A 16,698-nucleotide genomic window follows, 5' to 3' on the forward strand; every position below is an offset into this window, starting at 1 on the left:
GATCCCACCGCGTCCGTACCCTGCAGGCAGGATGGCACCACAGCTCTGGGGCTCCGTGGTCTTCGTTCTCCACCTTGAGCGGCTGCCACGTCCAGGGGTTCGCGTGCATGTGCAGTAACCAGGCGTCTTTAAACAGCTGTGAAGAAAAGCGTGACAGATTTAGGAGCCCGGTTTGAGATTTAGGAGCCCGCTTTGCTGCTGAGATCGTCCCATCAGAGGTAGGAGCGGTGCTTTGCTGCTGCAGACAGAGGAACGGTGACCCAGATCAGGATCTGACCACCCAGGAGTGACTACACCCTACTACGGCCATGGACAAATCCCTTCATCTCCATCTTCCACCCCAGTATAAAATCAGGGCTAATTCTTCCGAGGCTCAATTAACATGGGCGAGCTGCTCGGAGAGCGCCTGGGGTGCTTTCTTCTTAATTAAAGCATCTCTAGCAATAGCTAGGCAGCTTCTCTGGAAAATTTACCACGCGGGTGCCCAGATTTGGAGGATAAAATGCCACCCGGGTAAATGTGCAGAGTCCCCCCTCTCCCCAGTCCAGCACCCTGGGCTCAGTTACAGCGAGACGTGTGCAGTTCCCGCCCACGCTCCCCCCAGGATACTTACTGCATTGGGACCACCACAGCCACCGAGGATTAAAATGGTTTCGTTGTCTATCACGATCTGGAGGGGACAAACAGCAGCGTTTCAGACCGGGAAGGACGCGAAGCGGTCCCTAGCGCTTTCAGCAAGGCCTCCAGGTGCCGGCAGAGCCAGGTTACAGCTTCTCGGCCACACAGACGCTGCCGAATTTTGTCCGCCCCGGGATGAGGAGTGGAGCTGGGATGGAGAACCGATTTTGCCGGGCCCAAGGCAAAGCGGGATGCGGGGTTCACCCCCGCCTCGTCCCAAACGGCTCACAAACCCGTTCCTCTCACAGAGGCGAGCAGTCACCCTTCCTGAAGCTGAGCCAAACGGCAAGGGACTCGACACCCCTCTTCACTAAAGAGGTGAAGGTGGAAGGACTGTCTGGGAGGGCACGTGCTTGCAGCAATATTTGTTAGATGCTGGTGGTGGGTGAGCTAGTCCCCTAGTCTCCTTTTCCAGTGGATGGAGAGAAAGGCAGGACACATCCGATCTCTTTTGGGTGCCCTGCTAGGCTGAGGTGATCTGCACGCTGGGTACCACTGACCGTCCTCCTAGGGACCATAAAGGGAAGGCAGGGAGGCCAGCTGCGACGGAGACACCTGCATCGAGCCGGGCGACTCCCACGAGCTCCCTGCCCTGGGCAGGCAATAAAACAGGCGCTGCCAGACCCGTGCTTTGAGCGGGTACAAGCCAGAGTCGCTCGAACCGAGAATCAGGAGAGCGGAGCAATCAGAAGGGCCCCAAGCCAAACCAGCTTGTGATAACACTTCATTGATCTTAAATGCCACGGGGGATGATCGCTGGGTGAAAACAGCAATTTGTTTCCTAGAAATGCTCATTAGAGTTCTGAGTCATGTGCAAGACACGGCACAGTACCTGCCTGAGTGTTAGGGAGATTAAAAGTGCACCCTCACGGAACAGATGGCTAGAGAAAACAAGGGCCTGTCGGGCAAAGGCTGCAAAGACAACTTGGAAATCGGGCGCTAGCTTTCAGGCGACCTGCAGAGAGCTGCCGGGACCACCACCACAACACGCTCCTCGCTTGCAGGAGCCTGCAGCCTGGAAGCTGGAAATTAAGCCGTGTCTGGTTTATCTCTGGCAGCGCGCGTTGGTGCTGAGCCAGTGAAGGAGAGCTCACCTGAGACTGGCCACCTCGTGGGTGAGGGCTGGGCCCAGAGATGTTGGGCTTGGACCAAGCCCACTGCTCGAGATCCAGCACCCAGACATCGTTGCTCCTGCAAGGATGAGACAAGAAGCGTTGACGATACCGCTGGTACAAGCAGACCCTCGGGGCGTTTGAAACACGGGTTCAGGGCAGAGTTTTATGGCAGAATTGGGTTTTTCGCGGGCTGGAGCCTCGAGGGGATTCGCCACGAGAGGCGAAGGGCGTGCTAAGGCAGCAGGCAGACCCCAAAACCCTGTGGAGATTTCCTTCCGAAACGCTGTGAGCTACCCCGGGACCACCACAACACGCTCCTCGCTTGCAGGAGCACTTGTCAAACACCCTCACCCCAAACTTACATTTGCCGAGATCCTAGCGAACCCCCGAAGACGATCATTTTGTCTTCGATGACACAGGAGGAGTGTCCTGCCATGGGAGGGGGGCCGTGGGTTGTCACGATGCAGTTCCACCTGGGGAAAGAGGGAGGAGGACATTCACCATCAGGTAGGAAAGCGCTGGATGAATGGCAAAACGAAAAATCCCAGGGGCCGGCAAACTCCTCAAGAACACGTTACAGAGGAAAACCTCGGGGAAAACCTCCAAAGATCCACATAATAATGAAACTAATTAGAAATACTAATGCGCTAAACATTTTTAAAGCATGACAAAGTCACAAGGCCAAGTTGGAAATATTGCCCCTTTCAATTAAGTTCGCCCTGGATTATTTCCAACGTGGTTTAATTACAGTGTTCTAACGACACTGCCCAAAAGTGCATTGGCTAATTGACACTTTTGATGATGAAAAGTTCTCAATGAAAGAGGAGCAGGAACCATGGCTGCTTTGATACAGCGTTAGCTCCTTTCTCCCACACGAGCATCAGTGAGAAAGCCTGGTCTAAAACCGGCCGAACGGTATTTAAAAGGGAAAAGGAAAATTCCTGCCATCTCTGCGGTCGCTGCTGGACGCTTTACTAAGAGTCCAGGAGCTGTAAAGGCAGAGAGCTTACTAAAACGGCGCAGATACCTGCTTTATCCTGTCTCCCTTGGAGGGCCACAGGAGCTTTGAGTTTTGGACCATCACTAAAGGCGAGACCTCCAGGAGTTAAGGCTTCATCGCCTGCTTTCCTCAAAGACCTCGCCGTCTTGCAGCCAAATCGATTGTGTGTTTAAAACGTTCACATCCAGGTTTCCCACCTGGCTGGCTGGGAACACTTGGGGAGTCTGGCATATTTTAGGGACGAGTCGAGAGCCATACGGAAGCAACCACCACCCAAGAGGTGCCAGACAGCAGTGTGCCCAGGTCTCTGCTGCGCTCCTGTGTTTTTTGGGTGTTTTTTTTTTGTTTGTTTTGTTTTGGTTTTGTTTTGTTTCAGTAAGAGCATCTCAGACACACCTAGGAAACCAAGCTTTCCTACAAGCCAGTCCCAGGCGGGATCAGAGAGACACCCTCCGGCATTCCTCCAGCTGCATCACAGACACATTTTTACAGGATCAAAGCCTGGGCTTCGAATCCAGATGTGCTCTTACCAGTTTTTGGAGGGTGAGTACGTATGGATTTCATCGAAGAACCTCTCTGGCTGGTGCAGGGGGTAAGGGCTCGGCCGCGTCCACCCACCGAAAAGCACAAGCAAGTCCTTGTAGACCACCAGCGTGGCCCCAGCCTTGGGCGAGGGGTACGAACCTGGGCAGAGATAGAGAAAGGGAAGGTTAGGAAACCACGCTTAGAACACAGCCGCCGAACTCTGCATCAGTTTTACTGAAGTGTGACAACACGGAGACTCCACCTTTAATAAAAAAAAAAAAAAATAGCAGCAGAAAAGAAGGCAAAATTAGAGTTGGGAGCCTGGGAAGAAAAACTGCTGCCAGTTTGTGTCATTGTAATTAGTAGGAGCCTGAAAGCACATCTCATGTATGGCAAAACATCTGTCACTCACTGGCAGGAAATTGCTAGCTTTCTAATGTATCCCTTGAAATTATTGCTTTAGCACTGAATAAAAGCAATAATTACCTCCAAATACCTAGTAACTTCTCCTCGAGGAAGGAGGAGGAGGAAGGACGAATACCAATTCTAATGCATCCGGAAGCGCTCGTGGCAGGTCGCGCAGGTACTCACGCACCGAACCCCACTGGTTTTTTTTTTTTCTTCTTCTTTGCAAAGCGGCACGATTAAACCCTAAACGCTTTGCTGCGTGAATTAACAGTCGCTCCTCAAGCCTGCAGAATGAAGCGCTCCTCTAAAAATTATTAAGAGAGTTTTTGCTTGCCGCGTTCAAGGTTCAAAAGGCTCCACTCGGGCCAGGGACCTCCTGAGCAGGACCTGCGCAAGCAAGGCGATGCAACCTCTTGGGCCCGGCGCCGCTGCGATTTGCCGTGCTCAGAAAATGCCGTACATCCCGAAGGTTTTCCTGCAGCGCAGCAAAGCGCCGAGCTCACCTCTCAACCTGCTGCTGCTCCGCTCCGAGCCCGCTGCCTGTGGTCCGTGCCCCGGCCACCGCATCGCTCCTTAACCAGCTCGGAGCAAGAGCAACTTCAACGCGAAGAGCCCCTTTGCGAGGGCAGCTATCAAAGGATGGGATCCCTTTGAATTTACGTCAGGAAAGTGGCCGCGGTCCGCTGCAAAAACACCAACCCTGCCGCCTGCTCCAGCGGCCAGAGGTGCCGTGTCACCACCTCGGCTGATGTGTTAGGTGCTGAATTGCTTCCTGGGAAAAGCTCAAGCTGCATCCAAGCATCCTCCTTCCCACAGCCGTCACCCAGCACCAGGCAGATTCCTCCACCTCTGCAGTCACGCTTTCAAAATAATCATAAATACATCACCCGAAAAACATGGATGCGCGTGCCCGGCTGCAGGGACCGGGGGCAGCTCAAGGGCAAGGCTGCGCACGTGGCCGCAGAGGCACCGTCACCCTCTCCAAAAAGGCTGATACACCAAACCGACCCCTCTCCTCCGACGTCCTAATAGGACTTTGAGAAACGTTTTTAGCAGGTAATGACATGCAGAACGGAGGCTATTTTTAAAAGAAACCAGAGCAGCTATTTTAAGATGCTGCAGCTGAGAAAAGCGATTCGATTGCGATGGGTTCCAGGTGGTTGGGCGGTAAGAGCCCAGCCAAAAAAAGCAACCCCTGGCCAGATGCAGAGGAGATGCCTGCAGGGTGCCTGAGCCTTTCTCCAGGGACAAAGCACGGCTTTGCTGCTGCTCTCAGGTATGCAGCTGTGGGGGAAAAAGGGAATAAAGCTGTGCAGGAAACAATTCTTGTGCTGGGGCACATGTACAGCGTGGTCAAGGTCTCCTTAAAGACGAGAGTGCCAGAAGAGGGTCACGTTTGGTTACTCTTTGTTCCCAAATTCCAGTTTTTCTGGCTCATTCCGTGGCTGCGTGCAATTCATTAATCCACACCAGCAGGTTTCCAGCCTAAATATTTCCCCGGCAGAGCATAAAGTTGCTCTCCCAAGCTTGGCACCGCAAACTGGATTGCTAGAAACATTTCTACCTGACTTGTAGGGAATCAGCTGGCTGGGCTTCTCCATCGAGGATGCCACAGGGCAGCACAGGGTGAAAGGTGCTGGGTTTAAATTGGGTTATTTTTTTTAAACAAAAAAGGGTTAGCTAGAGTAATCCCAGAATGGAGAAACAGATCGGTACTTTGCTCAGAAAGGCCTGGGATGCTGCAGAGTGAGAAAAGCCACCCTCCTACTGCTGTAACCTGAAGGTCAACCCCAGCCTCAGACACCGAGACGGTTCCCAAATGAGTCAACGACATGTAAAGAGCCCAAGGCAGAGGCTAGCCCTGGTTTTTCAGGAAGCTTTGCCTGTTCTTGGACGTTGTACGGGTGTAAACGAGCAGAGTTTCATTCTGCAATGCAGGAAAAAATCTGAATTTTACAAGTCAAAGAAGAGCTGGCCTCTCAAAGCCTCTTCCAACCAGACAGTCGGGATATCTACAGATGCTCTCTGCAAGAGAGAGGCACCACAAGCTTGTCGTACCGGAGAGGCCTTCAGCGATCTTGTGTTCGAGCAGAAACACGTGGGCAAAGAGCGGCTGAAACCTGGAGAATTAATACCACTTATCTCTAAAGCAGGGGAGAGAGCTTTAAACGGTGCTGCTGCCACCGTCCCCGGGAAGGGCAGGAGCATCTCCAGGGAGGCAGAGCAACGCCTGCCCTGCCCGAGCGAAGGGGGAAGGCGACGGGCAGCCCCTGTGACTTCAGGTCTCAAGTATGCGGAGGAGCGCAGGGAGGACGGCAGCAGGGACATCAAAGGGACACGGCTCAATTACGTGGGGCCCCGTAACGATCCGCTCAAAGTCCGAGCTCTTTAGAGGATGTGCCGAGCGGCGTTTCAAAGGCTCGCAAGAACATACTTGACACGGGAGGGCTTCTTCCTCTCCGGGATTACGCTTGCAAATGAAACGGCTTCTGTTCCTCGCCACGGACTGAAGCGCCTACAGAAGAACATCGTTAGCTAATTGCACCGGCTTCAACTGCTCTCTTGGCCAGAGCGCAGAGAGGACTCTTCCCGGCTGGGTTTCCAAGCTCCACGCCCTGACAACACTATCCAGCCCGATATCAGGTTATCTTTCCTTGGGGATAAAAATTCAAGCACGCAGCGAGCATAGCACAATTAACTACTCCTAAACATAGAAGGCAACATCTCTTTACAGCTGACGCTGGTTATTCAGTCGGGATGAGTAGCTAAAAGCTGGTCCGAGCTATTTTTTTCCAGTTGACAGATTTTCCCGGCTTGCAAAGCAGATACATACTTTTCAAAACACAAACAAACAAAGATCTCCGGCTTCCACGGATGTTTGGAAGAGAAATGCCAGCCTCTGATCGCTTCTGACACGAGCTCTGGTCGCTATCTATTTAGGATCTGTCCTCACAGGCATTTTTTAAAGCCCATTTATTCAGCCCTCTAACGCAACCGGAGCGGCATGCGCGGAGATCAGCGGCCACAAAAGAAAAGCCTGGCTGCAAGGGCACACGTAACGCGAATTTCCGGACCAGCCTTTTACCTACGGTAGGCACAGCCCAGAGCGACTCCAAGAACAAATACCAAGTGGAGCTGAAAATAAAAACGAAAGAGGGAAGGCAAAAAAAACCACCCCAAACCAAACCCAACAAAAAACCACACTCTGCCCGATTGATTTGGTGGGATTGCCCAGATGAAAGGATCAGTTCAGATGGATATCGTTTGGGGAAATGCTGTAAAAGAGACGCGCTGGAACGGAGCCAAGGGTTTGCACCGTCTTGGGGGGGAAGGTTAAGACACGGAAAGAGCTCTGGGGTTGCGTCAAGGGGATAAATTTGGGGGAATTTTATTACGGCAGATTTCTGGAGATAGATGAGATGAGAGCTACTAATAACAACGAGGGGCCGTTACTGCCAGATCTGACGGATTTCTCAAGCCGCCTTAGCCCCAGCAAGAGATGATGCTATTCTCCCTACGACTCCAGTGAGCTGATCACCGTCATCGCCAGCCGATTCGATTTACACGAAATGCCAGGATAAACAAAACCAGGCCCACAGCCGCGTTTCCAATTTCAAAGCCGAGAAATTAAAGTGAGCTCCTCCAGCAGCCAGTGCATTTCAACGTGCAAAGGAAGCCGAGCTCCCAGGTTCAAAAGCCGCCCGCAATCTGCACACCAAAGGCATAGGAAACCGTCCCAGGGAAGGGCTCGGGGCTAACAGCCACTACCTGCACCAGCAAAAAAAAAAAAGTGGCAAGGCAATGGTGCCGCTCCGCCGCGGCTCAAGCCACTCTGGAAACACGGCAGCTGCCTGCCAAAGCCGGCCTCTCCCTGCGAACAAATGACGTTTGTTCAACAAATTATGTCCCATCACAAGGACGGGATTAATTTGGTGGGTACATTATCAGCGGAGCACATTATAATCCCAAAGAAAAAGCCAGAGGGAGATGCTGAACCTGCGTAGTCAGGCACGAAAAGCAACATTTGCTGGGAAACACCGGCACTGGTCACCAAATAGTTTGTACCTCTGCAAAGTCAGAGCGTTTCGGTATAACCCATCTGCAGAAGAACAAAAAGTTTTGCAGGATTTCACCCCGAGGAGCTCGTGTTGCTTAGGGAGAGTCAAAAAGAAGTGGTAAAAGGCAAAATCCTTTTAAGGAGGGAAAAAAATTGACCCAGCTGCCGGATGTCACAGCAGAAGTGAGGCTAAAAGGATGGCCTGAACTTACTGTACTCTGCCTCCGACTTACAAAAGCCCTGTCTCAGACCTTTCCTTGTGGGAAGAGCCGGCTGCCCTGTCGCTGTTTTAAACCGTGTACCTCTCCGGGGGAGCAGCATGCGAAATGGAGAGCTCATGCTCTCCCCAACGGCTTGGCAGAGGATGAACCTGCTGCACTGCCTCCGACTGACTGGCAGCGGCCAGCCCGATGCTCAGTTTGGATTTATTAGCTCAGCCTGGATTTATTAGCTCGGCTTTTAGGCTGGCAGAGACTTAAAGATACCAAATCACGGTCCTAATCTGGAAACCTCCTCCGGCACCACCATCTACCCCAGCCGAGGGATTACCCAGCCTACGCTCCATGATGCGAAGGTCCATCCCAAACTTGCATGACAGCGTGAAATCCCCAAATCTTTCCCCTTCGATGGGAAGGGAAACCAGAGAAGGAAAATAATAAATCTCTCTGCTTCCCAGGCCAGCCGGGATTTTTCCGCAGCAGTCTGCAGATTTGCCCAAAAGCTCTTCCCTTGCCAGCAGTTTGCGAGGTTTCACAAAGGGAAGATGAAGCAAGCCGGGGAGCAGCGGTCCAGAGGCCGGAATACGGCGCGACCGACAGAGGACGAGCATCCCGGCAATCCCAGCATTAGCATCGGATTTGGGAGACGCCAAAGGAGAGCTCCTATGAGAACTGCGGACATCTCCGTAGCACGTCGCGCACCGGCTCTTTCCCTAAGTCAAACCCCAACATTTAGGGCTCGCTGGTCAGCTGCCTTGGATCCAGCATCTGACAGTCACCTGTGTTTTTATCCCCGAGATGTTCAAAACGGGGCATTTGGATTACAAACCTTTTCAAGACCGGCTTTGACTGGGTCTGCCTAAACCTTAAAGCTTTTAAGAGCCAGGAAAGTATCATTTTCCCTTACCGAAGCCACACGTGATTTAGTGTTCCCTCAAATCTGGCTTAAAAAAACCAAACAAATTCCTTGCTCGGAAGTAGACAGGAATTCAGCTTTGCAAGAGTTTGAAGAAAAATTGAACAAGACCCGACAACTTTTGCAGGCACATGCATCCGCTGCCTGCAAAATACCTCTCGGGTAGTGCAGGAAAAAATATCTGTGCACCACTGCAGAGGGTTTTTTTGCAAGTTATGGGGGTATGTAACCAAATCACTGCAGCCTCCCTGATGTTCACACACAGAAAAAGTTTCCACCACGCTCTCAGCGTTGAATTTCCACCCTGCAGTGACACAGGCTCACGGTACAAGCCCAGTCAAACCCACGGCGTCGAACCAAGGGTCTGGTTTCTTGCAATCTTTACAAGGTAGAGGCAGAAATCCCCGCCGGGGAGGATAAGTCACCTCCAAGCTTTTGCAATGTCACAGTCTTTTTTTTTTTTTTTAACCCGGGAAATTCTGACACGCTGCGACTCCGATAAAAGCTGTTGAAAAGGAGAGGCAGTGCCCTCTGAACGCTGCGCAACAGGATTACTGAGTCACTCTGTGCTAATGCTTGGCAAAAATGTCCTTACCAAGCAAGTTGAGCAAACAGCGAGGAGATAAGAATGCCAGAACGCCCCGGGGCTTTGCCCCCCTATCTCTTAATAGCTGCAAACGAGGGTCGCTGCAATTCACGCACCTCGATGCTGCGGGAGAGGTTTTATTAGGGTCCATCCCGAGCGTTTCTCACCCGCAGCATCGCTCCAAGGTGCCGAGTACTCCTTAGGGCGAGGTCACCCCGTAATCCCCCCTTGCAATCGTCTCACCCCGTTTTGGGAAATGCAAATTCGGCCCTGCGGTAAAGGGTGCCGCTGTTGCAAAAGCTGCCTTTCCCTCTAGGTGGGTGGAATCAAAACGCCAGCCAGCGATCCACCTCTCTCTGCTTTAATACTTGTTTCGCTCCCCCCCCCCCCCGCTCCCTTAAGTGATACCGTACCCTGCAGACTTTGAAGTGATTTGAGTAACAGTCTGACATCCTACACAAAACAGCTCTGATGCTAATTAAAGAGCTCAACGCTTGGAGAGAAAGGGTTGATCAGCTCCTGCGACTTGTCTTCCCTCCAGGAGGCAAACGGAGAGATGGAAATTGCTGTATCAGACTACACAACGCCGTAATAACCGGCTAATTGTAGGGAAGGGACCGAGGGATGTGTGGGTTAGCGGAGGAGCGTGCCCCGGCTCTGCTGAGCTCCACACTTTTTGCTCAAAGTCACGCTCCCGTTTCGTTTGCCACAGCACGAGGGAGGCGGCAGAGGCATTTCAGACATCGGAGAACCCCCAAATTACTGGTGTTTCAGGAAACGGCTGCTGTGTAATTTGGTGAGGTTATAGCTACCACGGGGCTAAAACAACCTCAGCCATCCTTTAAAGAGCATCCTGTGGGCACAGTCAGAAGAGTCTACTTGAGTAAATGCAAAAAGCTCAGCGCTGGGAAGAGCGGGGCTATGCTCGTCTCAAAATCTGCTGCCAAGAGAGTGCAGCTACTTACTGAAAACCCGACATCTACCTACTGAAAGCCCCAGTACAACACACGGAGGGATACTCAGTCCGGCTCTTTGCATCTTCCTTTTCACCAGCCCTTCCCTCACTTGCTGTCTTCCCCCTTATTTTCGTTTTCAAGCCATCGGTTCCTGCACTACACTTTCTTCACACAAGGAGCGCGCTTTTCTCCCTCGTTCCAGTAAATCCAGCGCTTAATGCCAAACTCACTAAATACTTAATGTCAGGAATAAATATTCGTGTTTTGGACTGCAGCTAAGCATGAGCTAGTGCTTCGTCATTCCGCGTGCCTACCAGATTTAAGGAGCTTTTCCAGCAGATGCTGTTGTGAAAGATGTAAAAATCAGGCTACGCAGTGCGAGGATTTAGAAGTCTTTGAAAGCACGTCATGCTGGCTAGGGTATATACTGCAAAGTGAGTATTGCGTATTCAATCTCGAGTATTACACACGTCATCTTGGTGGACAGGGTCCTTAAGGCAAAGGCACGACAGCAGCATCGGCTTAAAGAAGGAAAACCTCGAGTCGGGACGCGTGCCCGCTGGCTGGGATGCCTTGGAAGGAGCTCTTGCCGATAGGTGTCAGCACAGCCTGCCCGAAGCCTCCGAGCAGGACCTTTCCAAAGGCTCCTCAAAGCTCCTTCCCAGCTGACGAGACCGATCTAGCCATGGGGTAGCAGGCTTTTACTTCACTGACCCCAAAATGGAGCTGGCCCCGAAGGTGAATGTACCTGCCGAGGAGGGAAGGCTTTGTGAGAGACCCGGAAGGAGAAAGGAATAACTCGATCTAAGAGGACCAGGGAGCTCATGGTCAGACGAACCTCCATCACACCTCGGCGCCTCTTGCCGAGGGCAGTGTCCGGGACGACGGTACCAGCCTCAGGCAGGAGCTGGTTCAGGCTATCACCTTCCTCTCTGGCGCAATGCATTAATTATATCTGAGACAACACCAATGTAAACAACCGGTATGTGTGGCTGGGGCGCCCGTTTGCATATTTTTAAGCCACCTTTCCCGAAAAGGAAATAAAATAGAAGGTTTCACAGATGCCTTGGCTGGTCTCACAGCCTCCCGCCAGCCTGCAAATACCTTGGCTCCAGTCAGCCAAACTGACTTGCAGATATCTGCGAGAAATTAAATTCTCCGCAGGGTTGTGAAAGCAAGCGTCGGGAAAAAGGCAGACCCCTGAAAGGAAAAAAAAATCCTTATAGAAAAAAAAAACCCCTCTTGCAAAGTCAACCCTAACTTCTGCTCAGGGAAGTACCGGTTTGAAAGATTACAGGCCTGCGCTTTGAGACCATTAAAAAGCAAATCGTTCTCCAAGCGCTGGCTTTCCGAGGCGGAGGAAGGAGTACTGCAGGAGAGAGATTTCTACTCACCATTTCAACGGCAGGTGCTCAAAGCTTGACCCAGATCTCACGCGTACGAGACGTTCCAAGTTTCCAAACTCACTGGGAGCTACCGGATGCTCAGCACCATCGAGACACAACTACTTATTTGTCTATATAAGGACTCCCAACCCCAGGAACCTATTTTTGCAGATCACGGACTTCTTATTTACCAACAGGGCTGCAAATAGCTTTCCCCAATTTTGGTACAGCATGCTTGTCAGCAGTATCTGCAGATGGCCCAGGGTCATGTTCGAAATGAGCATGTACTACCCGCGACGCTGAAAAGCGGTGTGCATCAGCCAGCCCTCGACAGCCAGCCGCCCCGTCCCTGCTCGAGGCCACCTTTGTGCGTCGCAAACGGGGACCAGGCTAAAAATTCTCCGCATCCATCCCGGAGGCCGATAAAGGTGATAGTGGGAAAAATTCCTCCATTAATCTCTGGAGGGATCTGCGCCCAGGGAGTTTCTCCCTGAGAATCTAAATCCGACAAGGTTCAAGCAACAAGCTATTTTTCATGCCTTTCTGCTCGATCCACACCGATAGTGTCTTAAGAAGGGCTGCTCCACACAGAGAGACACAAGAAAGCTTCTAGAGAGACAAATGCCGTACAGGCGGATTTAAAATCCTGAATAAATTCTCCCTCTCATCATCCAGGGGACAAGAGTATTACCAAAACCATTCCTTATCAAGCCTCTCGCTCCATTAGATGCGCAGGCTTGCTGGTTTTACCGCGGCAAGGTCGCCAGCTCCCATTTGAGCAAGCGCTCCTGAAAAACTCCTGGCAGCTCTTCTGACCAGCTGGGTGTCTCCTTTTGAACAGGAGCAAGAAGGGGTGGCAGCCAGCGAGCCGTGGAGTGCAACAGGGGAGGGAAAGAGAAACCAGCTCCCCTCTTTCAGGGCTGTCTTGTGATTGCAGCCCACATGGAGCCCCAGGTCCTCCATGTCAGAGATCTCAATGAAGGAGATCCAGCATCCTATGGACTGAAACAAACCCACGGGCTCAAGGATGAACGGACGCATGGGATCTCCTCCTGCCTGACTCCATTTCTGCACCAACGTACAGACGCTCAGCTCTTCCCTTGCCTTAAAGAGAACCGCAAATCCCTGGACCTGTACTGAGGCAAGAGGAAAACCAGATCATCGCTTAGAACAACCATTTCCCTTCGAGCCACTTCTCTGTTGTATTTTCCGCTCCGTATTCCCCCCGCCACATATTCCTACCACGTCAGGCCAAACTGTCCGAGGCAGGACAGGAGGGCATCCAAAGGGTAAAGCATCTTTCCCTGCGGAAGCGCCACGGTCGGAGAGACATGCCTCGCTGACCTGCTGACGAAAGCAGGCGAGCCATCGCTCCGAGGAGCGAATTTCCCACAGCAGGGACTGTATTCCCCCCCCCCCCCCATGTTTCTGCAGATAAAAATTTGCTGAGCTTCCAACTATCGCGGCGCACCGAGAGCGGGGAATGGGAGAGAGAAACCACCAGTTGCTTTGGCCTGCTGATGTAAAACCATCTTTACCAAGTCTCAGCACTACCGTGACAGCTCATTAGACGCAAGCCGGCTCTGCTGCCGCCAGCCCCGAGTCCTGGGCCCGTTCCCACCTCCGTGTGCAGGCAGGTTGGCTTCTTCAAAGCGATTCCTGCCCGCCTCCGGCACCGCATTCCTGCGATGCCATGTACACCAGTGCCGGAGAGGCGACGGCAGCAGCATCCCGGTGTCCCTGCAGACAAGGTGAGGACCAGTCACTCCTTATTTTAATTGCCGAACAAGCTCTGCCCCCCACCCTCAAGCTGTAAGAGAGGAACCAAGTTATGGAGCGACTTAATGACCTCTGCAGATATTGGGAGCATTTGGAAACGCTACGGCTTGGGTGCATCGATAAGGATAACTTATTGAAAGCCAGCTGGGGCAAAGGGCAGGCTGCAGCCAGGCATGATCAGGGGCAGGGAGGAATGGAGAAAGCCACGCAGCCAGATGGTTTTCAGACGCGGTGCTCAAAAATAGGAGGCACAGGTATTTTTCTTAACCCTGGTAGCGGTAGCCCACATCCATTTCCCATCACGCTGACCAGCTAAAGAGTTTCAGGGCTTTACTTCTGAAGCCTTTAAACAACCGCTCTCTCCAAGCAGGTGCCTTTTTTTTTTTTTTTCTTCCCTTGTAGGGAGCAGATTCCCAGGCAGAAAGCTTCCAAGAGCCGTACAGACCCCCGGGAAGAAGAGGGGAGTCCTTGGGCTTTTCCTGCCTGGTTTGGCGAAGGCATTTGCAGGACAGATCCTTGCAAACAGCAGATCGCACGCCCAATTTGCATGCGTTTTCTACCTCTGCGTCCCCGGCGTAATCCACGCAACGCCGCTGGGTCAGTCGTGGCAGGGTGTCCATCCCGAGGGGCAAGAGCTACCCCGCATGCAACAAGCGACGCTGGATGAGCGTCCTTCAGAAGACGACGGATCCAGGCGACGAAAAGCTTTCAGAGGTTAAACGCAAACAGCCAGAGAGGCCGCAAGAACGGAGGAGGACGGGGCCTGGCAAATCCAAGGGAGGGTAGATGTGTGTTGTAAACCTAAACCCGCTCAGATCAGGCATCTAATCGCCGCCGCAGAGCAATCCTATTGAACCCAAACAGCGACGGATTAATCTCCTGGAAACCAGCCCTCCATGCACAAGCAGTGCTTTTCCCAATGAGGTGTCACAGCTTTTGGAAAAAAAAAAAAGCCTCCGCCTGCTGATTTTTCATCTCTTGCCCTTGCAATATTTCACATTTAATAACACAAATTTCATTAGAGGCATTTTTCAAAACCACCCAAGTGAAGAAAAAAAAAAAACAAATTAGCATCCTGTCTGCCTCACACAGACTAACTGAGGGACCGAAAGGCACCGAGAAACACCCGAGCTCCGCGGAGCCGCAGCTCAGAGCCTGCCAAACAAGCTCTGGGCTCGCTCTCTGGAAGGGCGCTAACGAAGTTTAAACTGTACATTCAAGGACGTTGCTTCCTTTGGAGAGCAGGGCGCAGCTTGCCCTTTCCAAACGCAGCAAACCCAGCTGCCTGCACACTCCCTGCAAGGTCGTGTTTTGCAATAGAAATGGTTTAAGGTTTGCACAGACGCGGTTTTCACCTGGGAGCAGCAGACTACTGCTGCTCGGCGTCCCCTGCAACGGGACGACCCCAACGTGCTTTGCAGCATCTCCATATGTACCGCCAGCTAGGTTTCTCTAGTTATCGGGATCCTTCTTCAAAAGATGCAATTTGCCTTTTATTTCCACACTACAGCTTAACAATTTAGGAAGGCTCAGTGCTCCTCATCACTCCCAGCCCGAGAGGAGAACACCAGGCTGGAGGATAGGGCTGTCAAAGGCTCCTCGTTACTCACCTCCTTGTAAACCCGTGAGCCCAAGGAGGGGAAAGAACTCAATATATTTAGTCGGAGAAAGCAATTCCAAGCAAACCCACGCTGCGACAGCGTCCGTCCCGAAGGACGGCATGAGTGAAGCCCAGAAACTCGTGTTTTTGCTTCAGAAGGGCAGAAATCAGCCGCGTGATAAGCAAGCTCCGGTCAGGCAGCAGACTCACCAGAATTAAGGCAGAGTTTCCAACGGGGTCAAGTCACTCCGGGCTTGAGGGCTCAAAGAGCATTTTGATGGCGGTGGGAAAGTCAGGGATTTTTCGATGATAATGCGGAAAGTTTTAGTGAAGGCAGAAGTATGCCCTGCTGCTACTAAACTCAAAGGGCAATGAGGAAGAAACAAACCACACCAGGAAAAGAGCTGAAGAAAAGCTTTCCTCTCGTCCAGGCTGCATTCAATACTACGACAGCAGAAAGCCACCGTACATATTGCGAGGGATTTCCATCCGTTTCATTAACCTGTTCTACTTTGAAGTATCAGACACCCGCAGCCAGTAGCTGCGGTCATAATTAGAGACGTTATTCTGTGCCAGGCAACAGCATTTCACTCCTTTTGATTCCCAGGAGGCCAGCAGCTACGACGTGGCTTCAGCGCGCTCAAGGTGATCCCAAGCTTTTATTAAAAAGTTAGGCGCGCCTTCAATTAAAAAGGGCCATTCGACACCGCACCAAGTTCAGAAACACACGGGTACGCGAAGACCATTTTGCAGCCCTCCCCTCAAGGGCTGTAAGTGGAAACGAGTTGGGCTAAAGTTTGAAAGTGTATTTTCAAAACCTGCTTCTCCTGGTTTCCTTCTTTACGTACATGGGAACACGTTCGTTTTGCTAAGAAACATCTTGCAAATGGCGTCTTGGGGACCGGCAGCAGTCCACAGACCGAGAAATGCTGCTCTAGAGAGGCTACGGGCATGGTCAGGTCAGGGTTTTGCAGGGGTTTTTTTTTAATCCCCAAAGCAAGAATGTGCCTTAGATCGCTCGCTACGTTACCGCAAGGCAAGTCACTCTGCAATGGGAACAAAAGAATTGCAATACGGGGTCAGAGCAGAGTATTTCAGTCACGAGCCTCAGCTGGTTACTGCTATTTAGAAAAAAGAAGATGCAAAACGCAACCAAGGACTGAACAATCTGCACGATCTCAGGAGACCTTCAGACACAGCGGGTTTTAAATCCAAATGTGAGGAGGTTTCCACTACTCTAACAACTGTTTACTCTTTAGAAACCACACCGATCCCTTGGACTGCCCTGCAGCCACGGGTCCTGCGTGTTATTTACGCCGTGCACGAAGGTGCCGCACCGATTTGCGGAGGCAGAGGGCTGGCTGTCTGCTGGCTCTGGGCTGCACGACCGCGTCCCTTCCCTGGGAAGCCCAGTCCTCCGCTGTGGGTCTCGTCTCCTTTCAGCTCCACAAACCTCACATCACCGAGGAGGCCCT

The 16,698-nt window shown here is 52.0% G+C and overlaps 1 protein-coding gene across 2 annotated transcripts in view; it reads right to left on the reverse strand.

The window, feature by feature from the left end:
- The window catches only part of FBXO42 (F-box protein 42), a 49,197-nt gene that overhangs the window by 1,383 nt on the left and 31,116 nt on the right, over positions 1-16,698 (reverse strand). For both annotated transcript variants that reach the window (XM_076356369.1, XM_076356368.1), the window contains exons 5-9: positions 3,324-3,477; positions 2,156-2,266; positions 1,773-1,869; positions 614-670; positions 20-136 (exon numbers count right to left, since the gene is read on the reverse strand). In XM_076356369.1, the coding sequence (XP_076212484.1) occupies positions 20-136; positions 614-670; positions 1,773-1,869; positions 2,156-2,266; positions 3,324-3,477 (536 nt within the window). The remainder of the gene's footprint in view (positions 1-19; positions 137-613; positions 671-1,772; positions 1,870-2,155; positions 2,267-3,323; positions 3,478-16,698) is intronic.

The sequence above is a fragment of the Aptenodytes patagonicus genome, chromosome 19, assembly GCF_965638725.1.
Source record: "Aptenodytes patagonicus chromosome 19, bAptPat1.pri.cur, whole genome shotgun sequence".
Lineage (NCBI taxonomy): Eukaryota > Metazoa > Chordata > Aves > Sphenisciformes > Spheniscidae > Aptenodytes > Aptenodytes patagonicus.